We start from the raw sequence: 25,628 nt of genomic DNA on the forward strand, positions 1-25,628 counted from the left end.
CAGCAAGGCACAATCATTGGTAACAAGGCTGCAGGCAGAAGTCTGCCTAGTTCTGCCCAAAGCGGCCGCGGCCATGTTGGCACGCATGGGATCAGCCAGAGGCACCATTCGGCGCTTCTGTTTGGTGTGGCGAAGCTCACTCACTTTGCAGGAGACAAGCAAATAATGTCTGTGTTTTATTTTATTTTTGAGCAAAATTACTCATTTTTCGTACTAATGCCACGCCAAGCTAGGCATCGAGTCCACAGGTCATGTGGTTCGTGGGCTGTCCTCGCGGCCAACCAGGCTGCAGAAGGGCGAGACCCCGGCCGCGTCGTCGACGCCCCCTCACGCGAGACTGTGCGGGCGGTGCCCGGCTCTGGCAGCCTCTCCCAGAGAATGCGCTCCGCCTCCAGCTCCGTCTCGTAGCAGGGCAGCGCGCGGGCCAGGTAGTCCTCCCAGTCCTTGCCGGGGAAGTAGTTGTAGTGCGCCTTTGTATACTCCCAGTACTCGGGGTACCAGCCGGCAAAGGCTCAGTCGATGACGGCCACTACACGCGCGTCCCGGACAATGATGTTGTAGGGCGCGAGGTCGGCGTGGGCAAAGCGCGTCTCGTAGCGCGCAGCGTGCACCTCGGCCAGCGCCTCGCCCAGGAGCGGCACGTCCTCTTTCCGGAGGTGGCCGCGTGCGAGCGCGTGAAACTCGTCGTGGCTCATGGGCCCGTAGAACTGGGCGCCGATGCGACAGTCGCACGCGGGATTCTGTAGCGCGGAGCAGACAATGTCTGGCGCGGGGGCCGGGAGCGCGCGCAGGCCGTCAATGTGCTGTTTGAGGTCGGCAAAAACAGAGTCGCGCTGCGCAGTGGACATGCTGTGCCATGCCCTGTTGAGCGGCTCACCGCGGATGTATTCCATTTCAATGTAGAGCGATCCATCCTCGGGTGTGTGTATCTGGTAGATTTTACGGGGACAGATGTGTGTGCCGCGACGTACTGCATCGCCTCAATCTCTGGGGGATCGCATGGCCCCTTGATGATGCGGTGCCAGCTGACTCGGACGGTGGAGGGCCCGAGTTCGCGGCGAAGGGCAGTCTGCCGAACCAGAGCCGCAGCGCAGCGGAAATAGCGTCCCGATAGACAGGCCCATTGTCGGGCGAAATTTTTGATGGAGAGGTCCGAGGTGCAGTCGGCACGATCCGTGGCGATGCGAGGTGGAAGGGCGATGCTAGTGCTGGGTATAGCCGTTGACGACTCCACCACACGACATACAGACTACCATGGAAATCTCGAAGCAAAATATTCGCGTACCTACGAGACAACTAATTCGAAAGCGTTTGGAATTCTTAAAGTGATTTAATCAATATACAACGGTTAAATTCAAATCCAGTCTCTCCTCCCTCTAAGACTCCTCCGGTGCAATTGCAACTCACCAACTTGCACATAAGGGTACGTCGTCGGGCGGCTCAGGTAAAGACGTCCAAATTTGCCCAAAGCAAGTTTTTCTTTATCAATTCTTGCTCATGCGTGTCCCAGTCGGCCGTCATCCGAAATCGAGGGAATTTGGCAGGCCGCGTCTCTGCCGCCGCGGTACACTGGCAGTCGGCATGAACCCACGCGAAACTATCTTTCCCACGCAAATCTTTCAGGTGTAGAGCATCTTCTGCATTCTCAGGAGGCAGGCCCCATGACCCGAAAAGTATGAACGGTAGTTCGAAGGCGTTGTCTTTGTGAAGGGTCCCCATCCCCGGAAACAGAATGCGCGTCTCGAAGCGCACAAGCTTACAGGTCGAGTAGTACGATCTCAACATCATCTCAGCGAAGCCGTATGCAGACGAGAGGGTCCTCTTTTGTATGGTCTCCCCCATTAAGATGGTCACCGACTGGAGATTTCGAAGGAAAACAATGTGCTGGCCGTGGCCCAGACTGAGATGCGAGCCATAAAAGTGCATCACATCAGTACACTCGACGATGAGATGCCGGATAGTTAAGTGCTTCATATCCCTGGCAAGTAGTTGTATCGCCGCTTGGTGAAGTTGGATAGAGTCCAAGGCAAAGTTGACCCATGCGTACCGGCCTTCGGGAGACTGTGACGGGTCGCAAAAGACTTGCTGGTGAAGGCCCTGGACAGTAGCGCGTGATTCTCGGCAGACTTGAAATGCGGGAGGCATATTGGCGATAAAAGGACGCTCAAAGGGTGATTTGGTGTCATGACGCTTTGGGTGCCAGTCGACAACGACTTCGCGCGGCTCGATCGTCATTCTCCAAATCTTTGCCCGCAGCTCTGGCGCGAACTGGCTGAATTGAGGAAACTCCATGATTTGAGTGTTGCAAGAAGAATTTTGTAGGAAGAGAAATGGAAAGTAACTTTGCAGAAGCAGAGCTCAGAAGAGGGGCTGCTATAATAAAGGGTGCTCCGTTTGCAGAGGATGGCATCTGAAGCGAAGATGACCACCGCCCCAGTCTCGCTAACCTTTCACCGACCACATGATTTTGCAAACGAGTGACTTTGGTTCTTCTACCAAGCCCATCGAGACCAGGCCACATTAAACACACCGCGGATGCATGACCAGAATGAATGCTATATAGTTCGTCGAGGTTCGCCATGTCCGCCATCAGTTCTAAAATCTATAGCCAACTAACATCTCACAGCATCCATCCACCATGTCCAGCTTCCGCCAGTTTCAGAAACAACCTCCAGAGCTCCGATACAAGATATTGGAGCTCGACATGACGCCTCGTGGAACTCGTGTCCGCGCAAACTGCCACCAGCCCGGCATGTCCATCTTCTCCCTGCCCTTTCTCGTTTGTCCGCATCGAGCGCTGCGCGTCTACCGAGACTCGTGCACGTTCATGGTGAGATTCTTCAGCAAGGCCTTTTACGGCAGCAAACGGTCCTCACAATATCCCGTCTGCGGTCGTCGAACGCCATATGCATAGGTCAACTACGACCTCGACTTCTTTTGCGTCCACGAGCGGCATCTCGCTCTGCTGGCCCTCGGTCCGCACCGGCGCCAGATCCGCCACGTCGAGATGTACTGCCACCTCACCGACTATGATTGGTTTGCTTCGCCCGGTGACGACTGATTCTATTATGGCGCATGGTTCTTTGTGCTCCCCGGCCTGCGTTCCGCGCAACTGATCAACGCGCCGTCCACCCTCGTCATGGTTATGGGGAACCTCCTGTACCCCATCATGGCACTTCGACTCATCATCGACTGTTATGCTACTTGTTGGCCCGTTGACTTCGAATTGAGCATTTTCGACTTGAACAATCAGGACCTGGGATGGCTCAACCGCAACACTTTTCGAGACCATCTCGAAACGTCGCACCGGTACATTGTGGTGTGCGAGGCTTACCTCGCCGGCGCCGACAACCCAGAGGACATAGACTGCAGAACTTGGAACAACAAATATTGGGCTAGATGGAAGCTTGTCGGTTGCAATTGCGTGCATGTAGCATACCATGCCCAACAGTCGTGGTTATATCGAATTGAACCCACCTGGGGAGGGGGGACGCATTTCACAGAGTGCATAGGGCTGGCGGCTCACAAGGATCTCTGTTTTCCGCCCACATGGTAGTGGTTGAAACCCGTGTGCTGAAATATACCCTCGATCTCTTCTATACTATGGCAAGTGTGCTTAGTGTAGATCCAGCTTCAGCTGGTTGAGGAAGCTCCATGATCGAATTTCTCTGGTCCAGGCGGCAGAGAATGGAAGTACGATCAGGTGATTTCGGGTAAGTTTACAGGCTAGAAAACTGTCTGTGATGATAATTGGCTCCGTTTGAGGGTGACTGCCGACCAGATTGGGTGGCCTGCAAACAATGCTCTTCGGCAAACGAGTGATTTTCATTCATGGTTTTCAAACAAAGGCACAAAAGCCTGAAACACACAATGAATTCCGAATATAAAACGGGGAGAGTTGGCCATTCTTCCTTCCTTTTTTGGGGGAGGGCCGTAGCATTCGTCGCTTTCAAACTTGCATCAAACTGGCAACCAACAACACTTCACAGCAGCCATCATTCGTCATGTCTGGCTTCCACGACTTCCAACGACTTCCACCAGAGCTGCGCTCCCAGATATGGAAGCTCGCGATGGATCCTCGCGAGATCAGTTTCGTCACGAGTGAGCGATACCACCCCGAGAGCCGTTCTCCCATGGCTCCGAGAGCTCTTGTGGCACCGCTGCTGCACGCCTGCTGGGAATCACGCATGCTGATGAAGAAGCTCTATAAGAAAGTAGTCTTTGGCTCCATGGCCCTGAACCGATGCTATGTTTGGGTCAACTATGATCTCGACACGGTCTTCTTGGATTATTTTAAGATCCATCATCTGCCCCATCTTAATCCAGATTGGATCCGGCGTCTTGCTCTGCATCGTAGGCAATGTCCTCCTTTTCCTGGCTGGTTCCAACATTACATGGGCGAGTGCTTGAGTTTCATCGGGCGGTTACCCAACTTGACGGATGTGCTGCTCAACTTTGAAGCGTCATGCGAGCGCTCCCATTTGCGCAGTCCACCGTGGCACCCCATCGAATACACAGTCATGGTAGAGTGCTACGCTACCTGCAGGCCGGCGCATTTCAATCTGCGCATCATCGACGTATCGAGCGACCCGGACGCCGTCTTGAGCCGCGACAATTTCCTTTGCCTCCTGCAGGAGCTGACACCGAGCGCCATGCCGGATTACGCCTCGCAAGGCTACCGGCTATTTGAGGATCCAACTGCATTTAGCAGCAACCTTTAGGCAAAAAAAGTCCGATATGGAAACATGTCGGCTGCGACTGCGACCAAGACATGAATGATTATCAAAGACTTTGGGAGTGGCGACCAATACCAGACACCACAACCTAGCTCGTTTCATAGAGGCCCAAGGAGCAAGCCGAAATGGAGCACACGGGTGGTGATTTTCTATTTTACTTTTACTCTACATCAATAAAAGAACGTTTTAAACAGTCGTGCACATTCTCACGTCGACCGTGTCTGGTGTAACTCCAGCCTCAGCTCAGTGGATCTACAGCATGCATCTCCAAACGCGGGCGCTAGGCACCCAACACCTTGACATCTCTCTCATCTCCCAACCTCGACCCCCTCCATTACTTACACCGATCCTTTAAACACACACACACATCAACCCTCACCCCTCTCTCAACGTCATCCCATCCCCCGCTCGCCCGCCGCGCCCCAAAGCATGCTGCTGGTGACGCTCGCCCTCTACCACCGCGACAGCCTCTCCCACGGCAACTCGCGCCGCATCTTTGGCTACGAGGCCTACCACTGGGGCCTCCTCTTCACGCCTGCGTCTTCATCCTCCTCCCCCTCCGACGCCGCGCCGCTCTACTCTTTCGACGCGACCGACGCCTCCGACATTGACCCCGTCACGTTCCGCCTGCGCAACCCCTCCATGGACTGGTGGCTGCGCGCCGAGACGCGCCCGACGGCGCCCAACCCCAAGCTCCTCGGGCAGCTCGTCGTGGGGACGCTGCCCGACGGTGATGCGTGGGGTGAGGAGGGCGGTGGGGGGTTTGAGCGGCTCAAGGCCATCTTTGAAGAGGTGCCCCTGCCGGAGAAGAACACGCACCCGCAGCAGAGCTGCGTGACGTGGGCCGTGGCCGCCGTCGGGCGCATGCAGACGCAGGGCTGGGTGCCGGCGTTTGACCTGCAGGTTCTGAAGGACGCGGCGCTGGCGTATGCGGATGCGAGGATCAAGGAGGACGCCACGGAGCCGGCGCTGAAAGAGTACCGTGCGGAGGAAAAGGGCCTTTGACCTTTTTGGAGGTGTACTTGTATGGAAAAGAGAATGAAAAGAAAGGTTCGGCGCGATGCGGATCGTCGGGCAGCACGTTGTCCTCCTCGTCGTCGGGAGTGGACGCTCCGGACGTCCTGCGGCCCTGCGGAGCACGAGCGTCTCTGTAGAAAGACAAGTCCAAAAATTCGGAAGCCGTGGCTTATGTCAAGCTGTGCTGTTTGCGGCGTTGCTAGACCGGGCCACGGGCTCTCAAAGAACGGGAGATGCAATTAGGCAGAGAGGCGGGTCACATCGACGAGATGCAGCCGTTGATAACATGGCTCTTCTCAAGACAGCGCCGACCAGCGAATCGGGTTGTCTACATATCAAAGACAAGTAATGTAGCCGCAGATGTGTATCTTCTCTAGATTCATCAAGCTCAAGGAAGAGGGGGTAACTGTCGCGCTAGAGGACGCTCAGTTCTGTTGGCCAAACACAATATATAGATGGGCTGGACGATGACTCACGACGAAAGACATTAGATGATTAATGATGAGAAAATGACAAAGCGGCGAAAGCCACACTCTCCAACATTGCGAGCCTTGACCTGTCCAGGCGTCATTCACGACAGGTCATCATCATGCACACCACCACACCCAGCGAAGCGAGGCCTACATACGAGACGAGGGCAACGCGGCAGTTCCTAGTGGGAGATGCCGTTTCCTCTTGATTTACTTTTTGTCAGCAACATCCGGGCTCGCTGTTTGTCAACGGCCTGCTCTTTCATGATGGTGACGTCTTTCGCCGCCGAGCGGTGGGCTGAGGGCTGTACATCTACACGGTGACTGGCAAGGCGAGACATTGGACCAGGAAAAGGCAAGTGTTTGCGTTTGTCACGCTCCGGGTGAGTTTGACACCAGGTCGTCGTACCAACATGGCCCTTTGTGCCCCGTGGGGATCGCGCTGGGGGGGCAACGGGGGGGGCTGAGCGTGGGCTTGAGCATCTGAAAGAGAAATCACTACGATGACTATTTGAAAGAGAGTCATTGCAGTTGCGCGTGGTCTGTGCTGGGGATCAACTGTCAGGCGGCGGCTTGCTCCGTTATCGGGTGGCAAGATGTTGCCGTGCCTGAATGTGTCTCCATGAGCCTTGATATCGATCCTGGGCGTGGGTCTGAGTACTTTCAAAGAGAAATCCCTACTATGCGTCATTGCGGTTGCGTGGTCGGTGCTGAGGATCAGTTGTCAGGCGGCAAGTCACTTCGTATCTCGTAGTAAGATGCTGGCGTGTGCTTGCATGTCGCCCCGCTGAGCCTTGAGTTCGATGAGCGTGGGCTTGAGCACTTGACAGAGAAACCATTACGGCGCGTGGTCGGTGCTGAGATCATAATTGCTGGGCGGCGGGTTACTCCGTTCATCTTGAGGTAAGATGTTGCAGTGCCTGAATGTGTCTCGATGTGCCTGAGCGTGCCTCGATGCGCCTTGCATTCGATCGACGACGGGCTCTCCCGGCTAACTAGCGTTTAGGTTACCCTTCACTGCTACATCAATTCGCTAGAGATGGAGGGGATCGTCGCCATTAGTCTGCCGAGCAAGCAGGCTGTGAACACGAGCATCATGCTGACGTTGGTGGCATACGATGGGGGTGCGGCTGGGCAGCGTATATAAGCCATGCCCCGATGCAGGCCAAAAATGAGCGACGCTTCTACATCGAGCTTTCTGCGCCGACATCGAGCGCAGCCCGGGTTTCCGGGTGGGACGATCCATTCGTCATGGAGGCCGTTGCGATTTAGACCCTGAGCGTTCGCTTATTCAACGACGTCAACGAACGTTCCTGGGGGTGTTGATTGATCGATCGTCTCCATCTACGCGTGCAAGACGCGTCGCGGACGCGTATAGTGGTCGTGCAACTCAGCTTCCAGGCGGTCAGCGCTTGTTATGGGGTGCGCGCGCGCCGGAAGGAAAATTTGTAGGGCAACGGTCAGACGAGAGTCAGCAAGGCTTCACCCGAGACCGGAAAATAAAAAGTTGGAAGGAAAAAAAAAAAAAAGAGAAAGGCTGTTGTGTATGGTCGGATTGGGCTGACCCGCGCCTCGCGCCGGAATGTTGGGGCTCGCGACTGGAATGCGCGACGGGGATTTAGCCACATGGACGACGAAGCCAAGATGATGTGCGTGACTCAGGACTACTCTCCGGGCGACGTCCAACTTTTCGGTTTTTTTTTAGAGCGTTGGACACGAACTCACAGTTGCGGTTTCGGCGGCGAGAGAGAAATGTGTGCATGAACAAGGGCAGGCGGCGAGTCCGGCGGGGGGGCAACCGTGGTTGAACATTATGCAAGGCACCCATGGCCATGCGAGTAAGTAAGCGAAAGAAAGAGAAGAAGGAAGGAAGCGAAGAAGCGTTTCTGGGCAACGTCGTAACCGGGGGGGCGTGGCAGAAGCCGGCAGACGGCGAGATCTGACGAGAAAAAGAAAAGAAGAGCAGGGGGCGGAAGATCCAAGGGCGGAAGCAAGGGTTGCTAGGGCGAACTGCTATTTTTTTCTTTTTTTCTTTCATCTTGTGGTTTCTTGCATAATAAAGAGCGGCAGTTGTGAAACTAGGGATCAAGGGTGATTGGCAAGGGTTGTTTTAGTCTGATGCGAGCAATCGAGTTAATGCAATGCAAGGGAAGGGGCCCCAGGTTGCCCAAAGCTACAAAGTGGTAGACTGCGGTCAATAATGCCCGTGTAACTACCATTTGGAGGGTGGGTCAGGCTGGCTTTAAAGTGCTTGCATGCGATGAAGACGGGAGGATGCACGTAACTAGGTAGTGGTTTGCATGATTGACTCAATGTGGTGGTGCCTTGCAGGAGCTCGTACATACGTCCTGGGTCGTGCTTTACTTTGCTGATTCAGTCAGTACTGAATCAAAGAAGAATCCTTTGATGCTTGGTGGCTCTTTGATACAGTGATTCTTTGATGCGTTTGTAGATGGGCGTCGGTTGCAATGGCAACTGGGTGGTTGGTTGGTTTGCTGCTCCGTGCGGGAACGTCAGTTGTGGTTTGTGGATCGCCCGTTATTTTGGACAAGGGAGAGGACCTGGGGGGGGGGGGGGGGGCTCTCAAGAGAGGTTTTTCCCTTTTGGCAAGGGTGAAACAATAGAGCAGAGCGTATTGGCGAGGGAGGGAGGGAAAGCTGTGAAGCGAAAGTGAAAAGGAGGAGTAAGAGAGCGAGCGAGTGAGTGAGTGTGGTGACCTGGTGACGGACGGGAGAGACAGACAAGCCCACTGGTTCATGCGCTGCAGCGAGCGTTTGCCTCTTTTGCGCCAGACCTGCCAGACCTGCCAGCCCGCCTGCCTGCAGCCCGAATCGCCGGGGCCGCCCCGTCATCGCTGGGCTGGCAAGGTGTAAGCATCACACCCAATACCAGCGACTGCACATCAGGCGCATGGCATCTGGCAAGCAGCTTTTTTGTGTTTCGGATTACAGCTTTTGCATTCCAGTCGTCTAAAAAAAAACAGCAGTCCTTGGTCCCCCCCGGGGGAGAGACCAAGTGCGCGTTTGCATCAGGTGGCCAGGTCTCAAGGCGTCTCACCTTAGGTTCCTCCTCTGAAAGCGGCCACTAACGTTAACTTAACTCGAGGTGGCATGCCTGTACCTTGCGCTACAGCTCCAAGCTCCAAGCCCGCCCACGCTAACAGAAACAAGAACGTCTGTCTGTGTCTGTCCCGCTGCGCAGGGCCCAGGGCGTCCCGATACTTTTTATTAGAGCCTCCCTCGCCCACCCCCGGTCGTCCCAGTCCAGCTCCCTCTGTATTGCCCACCCACTCACTCACTCACTCACTCACGAGCATAAGCCAATGCACCACTTGATCAGATATACAAAGCAATAGCGCAACCCAGCTGTCGACCTCCTTGACATTCTTTCCTTTCCTTTCCTTCCTTCCTTTCCAACAGCAACTGCGACTATTGCATTTTACAGTTTTTCCAACATACCAATTCTTTCTTCCCTCCTTCTTCGTCCTTCTTCCCAAGGTCAAGCCACCATGCTTCTCCCGTCCGCGCTCCCCTGCGACCGCACCACCGCATCCCAGGGCATGGTCTCGCCGCCCGCCAGCCCGCCCAAGCTGTCGTCGCCCGCCACCTTTAACATTGCCTCGAGCTGCTTCAGCCTGCAGAGCCTCATTGCCAACACCACCAGCGAGCCCCATCAACCACAGCTTCGCAACCATGCGCAGCAGCAGCTGCAGCAATCATACTTTGGCGGCGCCCTGCCCCAGCCGCTGCCCACGCCGCCCATGGCCCACGCCCCGTCGCCCATGAGGCTGCGTCTGCGCATCCCCCGCGGGAGCAGCAGCAGCAGCAGCAGCAGCAGCACCGAAGAGGCCGCCGCGCCCCGTGGCATCGTCAAACGCACCGCGCCGCCACGCCACAAGCGCACTCTATCATCCACCACATCAGAGAGCACCGACAGAGAAACAACCCCCGAGCCGCCCAGCACGCCCCCGCGCTCCCGCATCGCCCCCGCGAGCATGCCCCTGGGCCTGGAGCGCGCCGACTTTCACAGCCTGCAGCAGCAGCAGGCGCCGCCGCACGAGAACACCAACGACTGGACGGCCGAGGACGACCGCATCCTCGTCGAGCTCGTCCTCGAGAAGCTCAAGCTGTCCAAGGCCGAATGGCAGGACTGCGCGCGCACCCTCGGCAAGGACCGCCACGCCCTCTCGCGCCGCTGGAAGAGCCTCGTCATGGACGACGAGGTTGGCCTGAAGCGTCGCAAGATTCACTCTACCTGGCGCTAACTTCAACAAGAAGGCTTTCATTGGATGGTTCTGGATCTTTTCTTGTGCTTCATTTTTCTCTTCACACACTTTTGTCTCATTGCATCACATCATAGGTTGGAAACTCGCATCACATGGCGTTTGGGCTTTGTTTTTATAAGATATCCGAGCAAGCAACGCTCCCCTGCTTTTTACTTTACAGTTTTACCTTTTATCCATCTAGTCTACCTACCTCAATAATACAACGAGGGTCAATATAAACCGCCTCATCTACCGAAACTTGCTTTCTCTTTTTTTTCGAATCTCTGTGGCTCCCTTGCCCCCCCCCCCCCTGTCACCACCCATGCAGGTGCATATGCATGTCTCCGATATCCATTATTTAGCACCGGCCACTGCCTTTTTCTTCACTTGGCCGGGCTCGCGGGCCCAAACGTACACGGGATCCATCTACATCAGGCTCTGGTGTGCCCGCCCCTCTATAACTACATCTTTTCTCCAGCAAAAGTTGCCAAAAAAAAAAGAAATTGCTCATGTAGTGGTACCCAAACTTCAATTGACATCTACTATATAAACTCCTCTTGTCCCTGCCAAGCAGACTGTACAACATGTAGCTTTTCCAGTTCGCTTGTAAACCCACCGCCATGCTGCTCCATCTCCTCCTCGCGGCTGCCACCGCCGCCGCCGCCACGCCGGCACCAGCACCCGCCGCCACCGTCAACACCACCACCTACACCGGCCTCGCCCGCAACGGCGTCGACGTCTTCCTCGGCATCCGCTACGGCCAGGACACGAGCGGCGCCCAGCGCTTCCGGCCCCCGCGCGCCTACGCGCCTCCTGCCAACGCCGCCGTCGTCGCCGCGACCGACGGCGGCCCGGCGTGCGCCCAGGCCGACAGCGACGGCGCCGCCATCTCCGAGGACTGCCTGCGGCTCAACGTCGTGCGGCCCAAGGGCAGCCACCCGGGGAGCCGGCACGCCGTCATGGTCTTTATCCACGGCGGCGGCTTCTGGGAGGGCGCCAAGGACGAGGTCCTGTACGAACCCGACGGTGCGGTGCTCGAGTCCGTCAGGAGCGGGCAGCCGATTGTGCATGTGGCCATCAACTACCGTCTCAATGGTGAGGTGTTCCCTTCTCGTCTCTCTGCACACATGCACGTTTCTCCACACCCGCATACACTCCAATGCGCACCTACACACCCATATACGCACATGTACACTCATGTACACCCATATACACTCGTGCACACGCACACATACGCTCATACGCACTCATATGGCATCCATATATACATGCCAGACTTATACACAAGACCTTTTAGCCACCATCCACCAACACCCACACGCACTCATATGGCATTCATATATACATGCCAAACTTATACACAAGACCTTTTAGTCATAGTCACCATCCACTAACACCCATCCAGTCTTTGGCTTCGCCCAGCACCCCGACCTCCTCGCCGAGGGCTCAACCAACATTGGCCTGCGCGACCAGCGCCTCGCCCTCGAATGGGTGCGCGCCAACATTGCCCAGTTTGGCGGCGACCCCTCGCGCGTCACCATCTACGGGCAGTCGTCCGGCGGCCTGTCCGTCGGCCTGCACCTCCTCGCCCATGCCCCCTCCTCTCCGCCCCCCTTTCAGCGCGCCATCATGCAGAGCACGGCGCTCGAGAAGGGCATCACCGGCACCTACACCGCCGAGGCCATGAGCCGCGTCCTCTCCGCCACCAACTGCAGCAGCACCCCCGAGGACCATCAGGTGGCCTGCCTGCGCGCCCTCCCCATGGCGGCGCTCGTCGCCGCCGCGGCCGACACGTACAGCGCCGCGCCGGACCACAACATCGGCGACATCTGGCTGCCGCAGGTCGACGGCGACTTCCTCCCCGACGCGCCCTCGGCGCTCGTCCGCGGCGGGCGCCTCGCCGGCGGCAACGTGTCGGCCGTCTTTGGCTGGTGCGAGGACGACATGACCGTCAGCACGCCCGACTGGGTGCGCACCCCGCAGCACACGCGGCGGGTCGTCGGCGACTACCTCCGCGGGCAGGCCGCCTCGGTCGTCGACGGGCTCGTCGCGCTGTACCCCTCGGGCGAGTTCCGCGGCGCCGCCGCCGCCGCCGCTCTCGGGTCCGAGTACTACCGCACGGCGCGCATCATCCGCGACCTCCTCATGGTGTGCCCGCCCGTCATGTACGCGCGACACCTAGCCGCCGCCGCCACGCACGACAACAGCGTCTTCCTCTACAACTGGAACCAGACCATGCATCCCGAGTCCCCGCTGCGCATCACCCACGCCTCCGAGCTCGCCTACGTCTTTGGCAACCTCTCCCACCCGGACCTCGGCGGCGACGGCACCGACAGGCCCTCGCCGGCCGACGCCCGGCTGCGGGACCGCGCCACGCGGTCGTGGAGCGCCTTTGCCGCCGCCGGCCGGCCGGACCAGGGCCGCGGCGTCTTTGACCTGTGGAAGCCCGCGTTTGCTGCTGGGGGCAAGGACGCCAAGGGAGGAGAGGTGTTTATTGCGGGCGGTCCGGGGGAGGGCATGGTGGACTTGGCAGGGTATGAGAGGTTGGGCGAGCGGTGCGCGTACATTGAAAAGTACGTCAACATCGACTAACAAGGTAGTCAACGGCCAACGGCCAACGGCCATGTGTCTTGATAGCCACGTCTTGTCAGCATCGCCTTGCATCTAGTACGAGCTTAGCACCTGTCACTCACCTTGAGGTTATGCAATCAATATGGAACAAATCAGCCCATGCATCAGACCATGCAACGTGTCCGCCGCCACATGACGATGTGCTATACTTGCACCGCTATATATCCACCGTCAACCTTGTCATCTGCACCCCACGAGTCCACGACACACATATTAACATGCTGTATTAATATAGCGTAGCGCTAGTAAATGCTAAATCAAATGCTATTAGTCTTTATCATATCCTACATGACGATGCAGTCCTTGTCGTCCTTTTTCCCGCCCTTGCGCGGCGCCACCTCCATCGGCTTGCCCCCGTGAATCGCCGCCTGAATCACAGCCAGGCGCTGCTTCGCACGCTCATCGCCCGCGTCCGCCGCCCGGACGTACCATACGTTGGCTTCGAGAACGTCCTTCCGGCATCCAATGCCCATTTCCAAAAAGTACCCCACGGCATATTGAGCCTTGACGTATCCTAGGATGTGTTAGCTTCTGCTTCTGCGGCACAGCAAACAGCCGACAACCTACCAAGTTCTGCTGATCTTCTCGCCCACTCATACGCTTCCTCCTCGTCCTTGTCCAAGATAGGGATCGCTCCCACCATGTACCATGCGCACAACCCCATCATACCGGCGGCGTGCCCACGTTCGGCGGCTCCCGTGTAAAAGTGCACACTCAGTGCTGGGTCCTTGGGGCAATTGAGCAGCCCGTGCTCGTAGGCTTCACCCATGCGGTAATTGGCCTCTGGGTGTCCCAGGTCGGCCGCTTGTGTAAAGAGCTCGGCCGCATAGCTCGCATCTTGAAAGATGTCGTCGCCGTAGCCCGTCTCGTACAGGCAGCCCAGCTGGTACGGGGCGGCGTTGTATTGGGTATCGGCGGCTTCGGTGGCGAGCTTCATCCACTTAATTCCCTCGCGGTATCGCTTCTCGCCGAGATCGCCAGACAGGCAGGCTTTGCCGAGGCGCGTCATGGCTCCGGGGTGGCTCTTGGAGGCAGCGGACCGCAGGAACTGGACGGCCTTGGCCGGATCCTTGCGGCAGCCCCAGCCAAACTCGTAGCAGAGCGCCGTGCGGTAGGCTGACTCTGCGTGGCCGTGCTTAGCAGCAAGGACAAAGAGAGGAAAGGCCGAGTTGTAATCGGGCTTGCCCTTGTTGAAGAGGCCCGAGGCATAACCATCGGCCAGGTAATATTGGGCGAATGGAAAGCCGCCACTGGCAAGGCGCTGAAGTATCTGTTTGGCTTCGCGAACAAGCTCGATGGGTGAGGCGACCGACACCTCGACAACCGGGCTATCAAGATCGCGAAGAGGCGCAGGCTTCTTCTTAGGATCAGTCCAGTCCAGACCTTGTTCTTGGGCGGTAGAAATGAGGAAGACGGCAAAGGAGTACTGGATAGAAAAGTCGGTCGTCTTCTTGACGTTTTGGCGGTACATCTCCAGCGTCTTTTGAGCGCTTAGCAGTGACGCATTATTGCCAACAACATTGCGCAGGTTGGAGTTGTCCCAAGTCAGGGGCGCGGGCGCCTGCTGAGGGTATGGGACGTTGAGAAGCTCGGCATATGTAGAATGACGGTGATCGGGTGATTTTCTCGAATTCACAGACCGCGGACGCATGTGAGGGCTGCCCGGCATGAGACCAGGCGAGCGGCCGCGAGGGCCAAAGTCTGAGTAGGCCGAGTAGGAGGACTGCGGGCGAGGCATGGAGGTTCGACGCATAGCCTGCATGGTGGGGGTAAGGTGGCGGCGAATGTGTGCGCCATTGTCGAGGAGGTCTGGCGTCGAACCGACCCTATGATCAGAGCCAGCGTCTTGCTGGTGGTGGTACTGGAAGAGAGGCACCGACTGGTTGCGGGGGATGAGATCTCCCGTAGCAGAGGAGCCAGACGAGTGGTCGAGGGGAGCGCATTCTGGGTTTTCTTGCGTAGCTGAGATGGAGCTGTTGCTAGTGGGCGCAGACGACTGAAGCGAGGCAGGGGCCTGCGAGGTGGTGTTGGACTCGTCGGACTCGCGAGAGTTGCGGTGGGCTTCCTGCGCACGCAGGCGACTGACGGCCGCATCGTCTACGGGCTTGTGGTCGAGGGACATGTCGGCAAGCTGCTTCCGAGGAACATGTTCGGCGGCATCTTCAATATTGGCATTGGAGGGCTTGGGCCAGCTGTGGTCCTGAAAGTTGACGCGGACGGGTGAGATGGGAGCGTCGCGCAGCCTGGCCGAGTTGTTGACAGACAAGGCAGCAGGCGGAGGCTGCTTTTCCGCAGGCGGTGGCGATGTGGTAACGGCAGCCATAATGGATATTGGAAACTCTGAGCCTGCAGGGAATCCGGCGTGACCGTTGGAGCAAGAAAAACGGCCAGCGGCCAAGGGAGGTGAGGGTGTGCAAGAGGATAAGGGACGAGAAAATAATGATTCTAATGATGAAGGGAATCCAAAAAAATAAAAAGGAGCTGATGATGAGAGGCGGCGTAGCTGAAGGGAAAATGAACCCTAGCGAGAGACAGCGCCGATGTCAAGGACCGGAGGATGGGTCGGTCGGGAAATACGGACAGGGAGGAGGTCGTGGAGCGTGAAGCAAGCTACGTAGTGTGTGGGCACCGGGACAGTGTCAGTGTGGTGCATGACTGGAAATAGAGCAGCACGAGCAGGCACCTCCTGTGCTAGTACCTACGTACCTAGAGGCTAGTGGGATCTGCTACGTTGACAGAGGGCGAGGGCTTGCACCAGGCAAACCAGGGTCCCTTCAGGTACGGCTGGCAACCGTACTGGTGGCTTTTAGCGCTGCGACCAATTTTGTGGTGTGCTTGGTGCACGACGACGACCAAAATGGGGGAGCCCAAGCCCAAGACCAAGCCCATCGACCAGGTTCACGGCGGGTTCAGGGCTCTGAATAGTGGGCTTCAGTGGGTGAGGGTGGGCAAACCGTGGGCTAGCTGAATGGCTGTAACAAACAGTCTTTTCAGAATCCAGCATGCCCTACCAGTATTTGCCCGTCATGGGCCTACCTTGACCTAGGAACTCGTTTGTTGGCCCCCTGTCTAACAGTTTACAAGCAATCGTTACAGTGCAGATTGACCTGTTTTAGAACGCTGCTACCACTACCGGCAAGGCTCCTGGCGTCATCTCAGCCACCATCACCACCATCACCACCATCAACACACCACCACACCACCACCCCTTTCAGCGGTTGTCACATTGGGCGGCAGGGGCGTTTGCCGCTGAGCCTCAGCCACTCAACGCCAACCTCGATGCTTGTGCAAAATTCTCCTCAATATGAAATCTGCCTCATCACAGCCTCCAACGCTCTGCTTGCTCCAACAAAAAAAATTCAGCTCTCATCTCCTCGCACCACATCGCCTAAAAGCCACTCGTCGCCATTTGCCTAGCGTCTTCTTCTTGGCCCCTGCGCAGACCATCGACCGCCTTTGTTGGCCTGTCTCGACCGCCCTGCCAGACATGCAATTTCAGCGACAAAAAAGCACGAAAAACCACACCGTCAGAACATCCTCCGCCGCCTCAGCAATCCTGCTATCCTATCCGTACAATGTTACCGCTCACCTGCCTAGCCAACACGCAAGTCTCGTATTCCTGCATCCCAATGCCGTCATCCTCTTCCTCCGACCACAATTGCCAAGCACTGCGGGCCCGGGTGATCCGTCATAACCTCAAAACGCTCCATTCTGAGCCGTATCGACCTCGCCGCCGTCTGCCCCAATCAGTCCTAGCCGACTTGCATGGCTAGTCGACTCGGCAAATTGCTGACTTGCATGGTGCAGGCCAGGGTTCGGCCGACTTTTTTTTTTTCCCGGCGTCCCATGTTGGCCTACAGATCTCGCCGTTGTTCGCTTCAGCTCCACGCCCGAGCAACGCCCAAAAGCACAGCTCATCCGCCAGTTCCAGCCAGTTTCAGCCTCGCGCCGAACACCATCTCTTTTTTTTTTTTTCTGTCCTGGTCCCTGCGCTCCACCCCGTGGTGGCGGTTCGTATTCTGGCCCGAAACTGTTAGCGTCCCATGATGAGATGGACGATCAGTATCCAAAAGTAAATCCCCAACACAACATGCTGGATGAGTCGTCGACAACTTGCTGCGCTGTCCTCGACACATCTTGCAAGCACGCCTTTTCCTGCAGCTCGCACCCTGCATGTCCAGCATCTGCTTTCTTCTGCCATCATTCCCGCAAGATTAGATCGTGGGTCAGATCCGCCTGCGTGTGAGACAGTTACCCTATACTTGGCCAACATGTTGGCGGTGAGGCATATATGATGCGTTGTAATGTTTCATGATGCTGTCTGTCTACAGCGAGCTTGAGTCTTGCGCTGATGTCGCTGTCAATTGTCGATGGAATGTTTCGAAACGTGGCCGAGACGCTGCAGACTGGCTTTCAGTTGCGCGTACGACATTTGCGCATACCAAGGTGCAAATGTGCTGGAGGATCAGGTCCACCTGGATTCCTTCCCGGAGGATAGTATGCTAAAAATGGCAATGCACATAATCTGTAGGAGCGGAGAAACAATACTCTGCTCAAATATCCGAATCACACATCTTTATACTTCAAAGTTCTTTTACATAGATAGCACCAACAAAATACGCTTGCTCCCATCGCCGTCAAACGGCCGGACACCTGTCGGCTAGACAACCAAGTACTCCCAGGTACCTGTCTGCCCCATGCCAGTGCCTGTACCAATCACAAATACGCTATTTCTTTTTTTAGCACACAGACCCCCTTGGCCAGTGACGTACTGCAGGGCATCCCTGAATCAGATACTTCCAGGTACCTCATCGATTTTCCATTGTGTGCATGCTAGCGGGGCGCCTAACCCGTATCCCTTTTCCTGACAACACAAACTCTGCATCACCAGCAGGGCATCACTCGTTTGCTTGCTTCCATTTCCTTTTCTCTTCTCTTCTGCATATTCTTTCATATTGTCTGCATTCCTATATTGCATTCATGAGTATCTAAGCAATGTCACCTTCAAAGAAGTCCGGGCCAGGGTCGCCCCAGGGCCATGGCAATCGAAACTCCAGCTCGCGGCGCCACCGGGCCATCGACATCGAGACGGGCGAGTTCCAAACCGTCAATGTCTCTGCCAACAGCAACAATCACCGTCGTGGCAAGTCGAACTCGTCCTTTGCCGAGACTATCTCCAACACCAACAACAACCCCGATAATGTGCCACTCCAGGGTGAGGGCTCGCCGCGAGCCGAAGACCACATCTCACGAAAGCGCAGTCTCATTCGGCCCGAGCGCAACCGCATCAACAAGGACCATCGCAACTACCACTACCACAAGCATGCCGCCAACATGAGTGTTTTGCCCTCATCCACCGGCAACGACCCTCTTCTCGAAAACCTCGACGCCTCCACGGAACGATCCGCCGGCTCCAATGCCTACGAGACCGTCTCGGATAACTCCAAGGACAACCAGGCCCGGGCCCAGGAAAAGTCGAGCCCGCCCGCTACCCGTCCTGTTCGCGGCAAGCATGGCAAGATCGTCAAGGAGAGTAAGATCAAACCGAGACGCAAGAATAAAGCTGTCGAGGACAAGCTGCGCCCCCCAACCGTCTGGAATGCCTACTGCTCGCTCGTCACCTTTTGGTGCCCGGGCTTCATTCTCCGCTGCTGCGGCATGCCTACCAAGGCTCAGCAGCGCGCCTGGCGCGAAAAGATGGGCCTGATCAGCATCATTCTCATGATCATGGCCGTTGTTGGTTTCCTCACATTCGGTTTCACTGCCGCCGTCTGTAGCGCTCCGCCTGTCCGTCTTCGCAACAACAAGGTTGGGGGCGGCTACATGATCTTCCATGGTGTCGCCTACGACTTGTCTAATTCTCACCACCCTGTCGCCGAGGGTATTCCTGCCCGAGCAGACCGCACCGGTGCCAACGTCTTGTTTGACTTGCCCGAAAAGCATGCCGGCCAGGACGGAAGCTTCCTCTTCCAAAACGTCAACGGCGCCTGCAAGGACATCATTACTCTCGCTTCCAATTCCGATGTCCCCACCAACAACAATGGCGACATTGCCTGGTACTTCCCCTGTACTACGACCAACCAAGATGGCTCGACGCAACCCAACCTGACCATTCCCTATTATCTCGGCTACGCCTGCCACACCTCCAATCCCGCTCGCGACGCCTTTTACAAGGGGCTACACGGTGCTGCTGACGTCTACTTTTCCTGGGACGATATCCGCAACAGCTCGCGCAACCTCATGGTGTACTCTGGAAATGTCCTCGATCTCAACGTTCTCAACTGGTTTAATGAATCCCAGGTTCGCATTCCTGACCGCTTCAAGGAGCTCCGCGACCCCAAGTCTCCCGTCAACAAGGCTGTCCGCGGACGCGATGTCACTCGTCTGTTTCAGAGCTCAGAGGACAAAAAGTACGCTCAGTGTTTCGAGGAGATTATCAAGGTTGGGTCCGTCGACACCGAAACAGTCGGCTGCATCGCTTCCAAGGTTGTTCTCTACTGCGCATTGGCTCTGATTCTGTCCGTCGTGCTGGCCCGATTCTCCCTCGCCCTCATCTTTCAGTGGTTCATCAGCCGCACCTATGCTGCCACCAAGACGTCGCAGAGCTCCGACCGCCGTAAGCGCAACAAGCAGATTGAGGACTGGTCTGAGGACATTTACCGCGCACCTGTGCGCCTTCCCGGGGAGCTTGGCAGTACCGTGGCTGGCTCAGATCGCAACAGCAAGCGCGCCTCCACCTTTTTGCCAACAACGTCCCGATTCTCTGCCGTCGGCCCTGCTGAGCGCAGTCTCAATGCTCGCGGCCGTCTTCCCACTACCATGTCTAGCCAAGGTGGCAGCGCCCTGCTTCAGCCCAATCCTGTCTACAAGCAGAGCAACGACAGCCGCGCCAGCTTCCTTCGCTCGGAGCCATATGGCCAAAACAGCTCCACTGATGGACCCGGCCCAGCAGGTTTCATTCATGACTCTGTTGTTCCCCAGCCGCCCTCTGACTGGATGCCTTTTGGATTCCCTCTTGCTCACACCATGTGCCTAGTCACTGCCTACTCTGAAGGTGCCGAGGGTATTCGCACCACTCTTGATTCGATTGCCATGACGGATTATCCCAACAGCCACAAGGTCATTCTCGTTATTTGCGATGGTATCATCAAGGGCAAGGGTGAATCCATGTCAACCCCGGATGTCTGCTTGTCTATGCTCAAGGACCACACCACACCGCCAGAGCTCGTCCAGCCGTTTTCGTACGTCGCCGTGGCTAGTGGCTCCAAGCGACACAACATGGCTCAGGTGCATTGCGGTTTCTACGATTACGGCGGTGACTCTCGCATTCCTCAGGAGCGCCAGCAGAGAGTCCCCATGATGGTCATTGTCAAGTGCGGCACGCGCGCTGAATTTGGCAAGAGTAAGCCGGGTAACCGTGGTAAGCGTGATAGTCAAATCATCCTCATGTCATTCTTGCAAAAGGTCATGTTTGACGAGCGCATGACGGAGCTCGAGTACGAAATTTTCAATGGCCTCTGGAAGGTGACGGGTATATCGCCCGACTACTACGAGATAGTGCTCATGGTCGACGCCGACACCAAGGTCTTCCCGGACAGTCTAACGCACATGGTATCTGCCATGGTCAAGGACCCCGAGATTATGGGCCTCTGTGGTGAGACCAAGATTGCCAACAAGCGTGCCAGCTGGGTCTCTGCCATTCAGGTCTTTGAGTACTTCATCTCGCACCACCTCGCCAAGTCGTTTGAGTCTGTGTTTGGTGGTGTCACCTGTCTGCCCGGCTGCTTCTGCATGTACCGTATCAAGGCGCCCAAGGGTGGCCAGAACTACTGGGTACCTATCCTGGCCAATCCTGACGTGGTCGAGCACTACTCGGAGAATGTGGTTGAGACGCTGCACGAGAAGAACCTGTACCTGCTTGGCGAGGATCGCTACCTGACAACTCTCATGCTGCGAACGTTTCCCAAGCGCAAACAGATTTTTGTACCGCAGGCTGTCTGCAAGACCACAGTTCCCGACGAGTTCATGGTCCTGCTCTCCCAGCGTCGTCGCTGGATCAACTCTACCGTGCACAACCTCATGGAACTCATTCTCGTCCGCGATCTGTGCGGTACCTTTTGTTTCTCGATGCAGTTTATCATCTTTGTCGAGCTCATCGGTACCCTGGTCCTGCCCGCCGCCATTGCCTTTACCTTTTACGTTGTCATCACGTCGATTATCCACCAGCCTGTGCAAATTATTCCCCTTGTGCTGCTCGGTCTCATTCTCGGCCTGCCCGGCGCGCTGATTATAGTAACGGCTCACTCGTGGTCCTACGTCGTCTGGATGCTCATCTACCTCATTTCACTGCCCATCTGGAACTTTGTCCTCCCCACGTACGCCTTTTGGAAGTTTGACGACTTTTCCTGGGGCGAGACGCGCAAGACGGACGGCGAGAAGAAGAACGCCTCGGGCCACGAGGTGGCGGGTGAGTTTGACAGCTCCAAGATTACCATGAAGCGCTGGGCCGAGTTTGAGCGCGAGAAGCGCAGCAAGAGCGCGTACTGGGCGTCGAGCTCCCGCGACAACCTGGTGTCGACGGGTAGTGGTTGGGCGCTGCCGGCTGCACCAGGCCACGAGGAGTATTACTCGGATGCGTGAAGGATGTAAAACACTATGGGTTGGAGGGAGTTTGGTCTTTTTTTTCTGTGCGGGTGGTTTTCACTTGTGACGCTCTTTTTTTCCATACCTTTTTTTCTCCATGCGTCTGGATTATTGTTTACACAACAACGACATTGTAATTAATTTGGTGATTCAAACGGGGAAAAAAGGTGGTTCCACTTGGATTTTTTCGCAGGCGTCTCGAGTCTTTTGTTTGCTTTTTCACACACGCGCTTACAGCATAGCCTAGATAGTTGGTCATATTTCATATATATGCAGCCTTTTTTGTTTTTGTAAACATCAGCGGCGGTTTTCCAGAGGCATGAGAGCACCGCCTTTCGTTAATAATCAAATCCACACTGCATTGTACAAAATCGTTGAGATTAGAATGAGAGAACAGTGGCCTTTACGCCTGAACGTGAAATAGAAACCTGCATGTAATCTCCATCCAAGTCACACTGTATTGTACATGTTCCATAAAATGAGAACCAGAAAGGAAGGAAAGGGGAGACCATGTTTCATCAGCGTGATGTACAATCTACATGCAGGTCACTGCAAAGTACAAATGTTGTCAAGAAAAAAAAAAGGAAAGGATATTATTGTTTTCAAGTATAATAATAATCATAATATATATACGCCGGCTTGTCTTTTTTAATCAAAAATCACAAATTGGTATCAATCAGTTTCAACCTTCACCTCTTGGCCTCGACCTCGTCACCCAGCTCCCACGGCTTGAGGGGATCGACAAACGTGGATATGCGCTGGTCGCCCCATCGCGAGCCAATCGTGACCCAGACGTGCTTCTGCGGCGCCGTGCTGTGAATCGTCTCGCGGTGACCCCGCCAGCGCAGGCGCTGCTCGCGCCCCATGGAGCTGTTGCCGAGCCCGCCGTTGGCCACCCACTCCTTGACGACCGTCTTGATAAAGTCAATCTTGCGGCGAAAGTCATTGGCCGCGGGGATGCCCTGCAGCTCAGGGTCAATCTCGGGTCGTCTCCTGGTCGACCGCGTGGGGTTGCCGCTGGCCGACGACGACTGGTGGTGAAAGTTGAGCAGCGTCTGCAGCGGGTACGAGAGCGTGGCGCGGTCGTCGAGGGCGGCGGCGCCAATGGTGCCCGTCTCGGCGAGGCGCTCGGCCGCATCCTGGGGCAGGTGCCAAAAGTGGCACCACGTGCCCGTCGCGTCGAGCACAATCTTGGTGTGGTCGGGGAAGTTGAACTGGAGGTGGCCGTCGCAAAAGGCCCAGCAGCCCACGTCGCCAAAGCGCTGGTAAAACGTGACGAGCTCAGAGGGCGTGGCCTTTTGGCTCTTGGCGGCGGGCTCCTCGGCAATGGCCTCGTCGCGGCCGTACGCAATCATGTAGTTGGCAAACTTTTTCCACAAAATGATGCGCTCGCGTTTTCTGTGCTGGTAAATGTCGCGGCCGGGGTTCATCTTGCCCGCCGTGCCGTCCTCGTTGACGGCCACGCGGAACTGCTCTGGTGATAGTGATACTTCCGTCAGACCAGCCTCACCCTTGTTCTCGAAAAAGGTAATCGACTGAGACATGGGCACTGGCTGATTTCTGTCGGTATATGATTCGTCTTGGCGGCGGAGAATGTGTCTCTCGGCGCCGCGGATAAAGACGCCGGCGGGGGGCAGAAGGGCAGTCTTGCTGCCCTCGGTGGTGGGAATGTCGCGGAGGATGCAACCAACGCCGCCATCGTTGAGGATATAGCCAAGACCAAACTTGTTGGTATAGTCTACCCATTTGACGACAATGTGCGGTGGTGCTGGCGTTACAGTCCTGGAAGAGATGATGGCCATTGAGCGCGAGTTGAGGGCACGCTCTAGCTCTGTTTCTAATCGGCGAAGGCGTTCCAGAATGACGTCGGGGTTGGTGCCAGTAACTTGACTGGGCTTTTCGAGGGGGCTGAAAAGAGTGGCGGTATGAATAGAATCAGAATTATGCCGTGAGTGGCTAAGGCTTGCTGAAGCAGAGGCGGATAGAGTAGCTGTCAGGGTAGCTGAGCGCTCGACAACATGAATGTTCGGTGCTGAGCGGATAGAAGGGAGCGCTGTACGGATCGACGGGCGCACGCTCCTGATAGAATCGGACGCCTCCTTGGACCGTACCCCCAACAGATCTGTGCGGCTCTTGGCCCGAGTGCTTTGTGAGAGTGGCTCTGTAGAGATGGGCTTTGCTGACGGCGCGGCAGGTGGCCGGTTCTGGGCTCTTTGTTGAGCAGCAAAACTTTGAGGTGGTTGACGAAGAAGACTCGTTCTTTCGGGTGCAGTTGTGTGGGCAACCGAGGGCGGCGCCGATGCAGATTGTTTCAGGCGCAGTTGCTGCTGCTCCTTGATCCAGTCGTCGAATGGCGTATAAACTATATCGTCGGCTAGGGGAATGACCGGTGTAAGGCCAGCCTTTTCCTCGGCAGCCATTTCCTTCCAAATTTGCGTGTGAAGGACCTGAACATGGGCTAGCGAGCCGATGCAGCATTCGCGGCAGAGCTCCTTGAAGTTCCGCACCGACTGTGTGCGCATGGCTGAGGGTAGACGCCCATAAAACTCTTGTCTGTCTGGCGCCACTTCGCGCAGACGGGAGCTCATTTCAGATTCCCTTGGGGTGTAGCCAATTGCGAAGAATGGATGCTGAATAATGGCGTCTGGCTCAGGCCGCTGCTCGGCGTCCTCCAGCATGGTAGCCACCAGATCCTTGGCCTCGTCACTGATGTAGCGAGTAGCGTCATTGACGGGCCATTCATAGTCACGCTCTCTTGCGCGGCGGTAAATCTCATCCGTAGTTGACGATTGGAAGGGGGGTTTGGAAGTGAACATGGCAAACCTATCAAATTAGCAAAGTCGGCCAGGAATGAGAGAGCAACACTTACATGATGATGCCCAGCGACCAGATATCAACCATGTGATCATGTCCCTTTTTGCCCTTTTCCAAGATTTCAGGCGCAATATAGTTTGGCGTTCCACAAAGTGTTGTACGACGAATGGTGTGCATATCCCTGCCCGTAACAAGGAGCGCAGCAAGGCCAAAGTCGCCAATTTTGGCATTCATATGAGCATCGAGAAAGATGTTGCCCATTTTCAAGTCTCTGTGAATGATGCCCTTGCTGTGCATATATTTAATGGCGCCGGCAATCTGGACCGAGTAGAATCGCACTTCAGGCTCCGTTAACCCCTTGCGGCGTTTGACCATGTCCATGAGCGAGCCGTTGGGGCAGAGCTCGAGGACGAGGTAGGTGCTGTTTTGAAAAGAAAAGGCGCGCCAGAACTGGACAATGTTTTTGTGCTTCATCTTGGAGTGTATTTGAAGTTCGGTTTGAAACTACATCGTGTGAGCAGTTGTGCTGTTGCCTTGAGGCGACTCGGACAATCATACCTTTTGCTCCATCTTGGCCGGCATGTGGCTCTTGACAATCTTGAGGGCGTAGACTTTATTAGAGGGCTGCAGATGGCCGGTGTAGCAAATGGCGAAGCCGCCTTTGCCAAGCAGCTTGCCGGTCTGGTATACGGCGCCATCGGGACGTTCGTTGGACGAGGGCTCAAAGACTTCGGGCGGCGGGGGCGGCGGGTGCTCCTTGTCCTTGGCCGCCTTGAGCTGGGCGGCCGTCTTGGTCTTGACGTCGGCGGGCTTGGGCATGCGTTGCGCATTGGCATCGCGAGGCGACAACGCCTCGAGGTCGGCGCCTCTAGCTGCGAGCCGATGGGCCATGGCTGCGCAGGTTCCGCGTTGTTCGAGGCGATGTCGTCGGTTTGCTTGCTGCGTGTTCAACAGCTTCTGCAATGGGCACGCACGAGAGGCATACGTTGCAGAAGGAGAGGGCGGCAAAGGGGTAAAGCAAAACTGCCAAACAAGCGCTGAAGCAAGATGGGA

At 56.3% G+C, this 25,628-nt stretch overlaps 11 protein-coding genes across 11 annotated transcripts; 6 read left to right on the forward strand and 5 right to left on the reverse strand.

Annotated features, from left to right (window-relative positions):
* Positions 1-512: 512 nt before the first annotated feature.
* LMH87_012128 (uncharacterized protein) lies at positions 513-893 on the reverse strand (the record flags this gene model as incomplete). The annotated part of the gene is made up of 1 exon (XM_056201383.1): positions 513-893. The coding sequence occupies one exon, from the start codon at positions 891-893 to the stop codon at positions 513-515; it is 381 nt and encodes a 126-aa protein (XP_056053141.1).
* A 547-nt stretch (positions 894-1,440) lies between these two features.
* LMH87_012129 (uncharacterized protein) lies at positions 1,441-2,292 on the reverse strand (the record flags this gene model as incomplete). The annotated part of the gene is made up of 1 exon (XM_056201385.1): positions 1,441-2,292. The coding sequence occupies one exon, from the start codon at positions 2,290-2,292 to the stop codon at positions 1,441-1,443; it is 852 nt and encodes a 283-aa protein (XP_056053142.1).
* A 346-nt stretch (positions 2,293-2,638) lies between these two features.
* LMH87_012130 (uncharacterized protein) lies at positions 2,639-3,061 on the forward strand (the record flags this gene model as incomplete). Its single annotated transcript, XM_056201386.1, has 2 exons — positions 2,639-2,830; positions 2,915-3,061. The coding sequence occupies 2 exons, from the start codon at positions 2,639-2,641 to the stop codon at positions 3,059-3,061; spliced, it is 339 nt and encodes a 112-aa protein (XP_056053143.1).
* A 943-nt stretch (positions 3,062-4,004) lies between these two features.
* On the forward strand, positions 4,005-4,721 carry LMH87_012131 (uncharacterized protein; the record flags this gene model as incomplete). The annotated part of the gene is made up of 1 exon (XM_056201387.1): positions 4,005-4,721. The coding sequence occupies one exon, from the start codon at positions 4,005-4,007 to the stop codon at positions 4,719-4,721; it is 717 nt and encodes a 238-aa protein (XP_056053144.1).
* Positions 4,722-5,165: 444 nt separating this feature from the next.
* On the forward strand, positions 5,166-5,741 carry LMH87_012132 (uncharacterized protein; the record flags this gene model as incomplete). The annotated part of the gene is made up of 1 exon (XM_056201388.1): positions 5,166-5,741. The coding sequence occupies one exon, from the start codon at positions 5,166-5,168 to the stop codon at positions 5,739-5,741; it is 576 nt and encodes a 191-aa protein (XP_056053145.1).
* A 231-nt stretch (positions 5,742-5,972) lies between these two features.
* On the reverse strand, positions 5,973-6,241 carry LMH87_012133 (uncharacterized protein; the record flags this gene model as incomplete). Its single annotated transcript, XM_056201389.1, has 2 exons — positions 5,973-6,167; positions 6,230-6,241. 2 exons carry the CDS (start codon positions 6,239-6,241, stop codon positions 5,973-5,975), a joined length of 207 nt encoding a protein of 68 aa, XP_056053146.1.
* A 3,490-nt stretch (positions 6,242-9,731) lies between these two features.
* Positions 9,732-10,487, forward strand: LMH87_012134 (uncharacterized protein; the record flags this gene model as incomplete). Its single annotated transcript, XM_056201390.1, has 1 exon — positions 9,732-10,487. The coding sequence occupies one exon, from the start codon at positions 9,732-9,734 to the stop codon at positions 10,485-10,487; it is 756 nt and encodes a 251-aa protein (XP_056053147.1).
* A 620-nt stretch (positions 10,488-11,107) lies between these two features.
* LMH87_012135 (uncharacterized protein) lies at positions 11,108-13,079 on the forward strand (the record flags this gene model as incomplete). The annotated part of the gene is made up of 2 exons (XM_056201391.1): positions 11,108-11,582; positions 11,893-13,079. The coding sequence occupies 2 exons, from the start codon at positions 11,108-11,110 to the stop codon at positions 13,077-13,079; spliced, it is 1,662 nt and encodes a 553-aa protein (XP_056053148.1).
* Positions 13,080-13,402: 323 nt separating this feature from the next.
* On the reverse strand, positions 13,403-15,441 carry LMH87_012136 (uncharacterized protein; the record flags this gene model as incomplete). The annotated part of the gene is made up of 2 exons (XM_056201392.1): positions 13,403-13,632; positions 13,686-15,441. The coding sequence occupies 2 exons, from the start codon at positions 15,439-15,441 to the stop codon at positions 13,403-13,405; spliced, it is 1,986 nt and encodes a 661-aa protein (XP_056053149.1).
* A 2,672-nt stretch (positions 15,442-18,113) lies between these two features.
* On the forward strand, positions 18,114-21,758 carry LMH87_012137 (uncharacterized protein; the record flags this gene model as incomplete). The annotated part of the gene is made up of 1 exon (XM_056201393.1): positions 18,114-21,758. The coding sequence occupies one exon, from the start codon at positions 18,114-18,116 to the stop codon at positions 21,756-21,758; it is 3,645 nt and encodes a 1,214-aa protein (XP_056053150.1).
* Positions 21,759-22,450: 692 nt separating this feature from the next.
* LMH87_012138 (uncharacterized protein) lies at positions 22,451-25,466 on the reverse strand (the record flags this gene model as incomplete). The annotated part of the gene is made up of 3 exons (XM_056201394.1): positions 22,451-24,584; positions 24,631-25,079; positions 25,134-25,466. 3 exons carry the CDS (start codon positions 25,464-25,466, stop codon positions 22,451-22,453), a joined length of 2,916 nt encoding a protein of 971 aa, XP_056053151.1.
* Between the last annotated feature and the right edge of the window lie 162 nt (positions 25,467-25,628).

The sequence above is a fragment of the Akanthomyces muscarius genome, chromosome 4 (genome assembly GCF_028009165.1).
Source record: "Akanthomyces muscarius strain Ve6 chromosome 4, whole genome shotgun sequence".
Lineage (NCBI taxonomy): Eukaryota > Fungi > Ascomycota > Sordariomycetes > Hypocreales > Cordycipitaceae > Akanthomyces > Akanthomyces muscarius.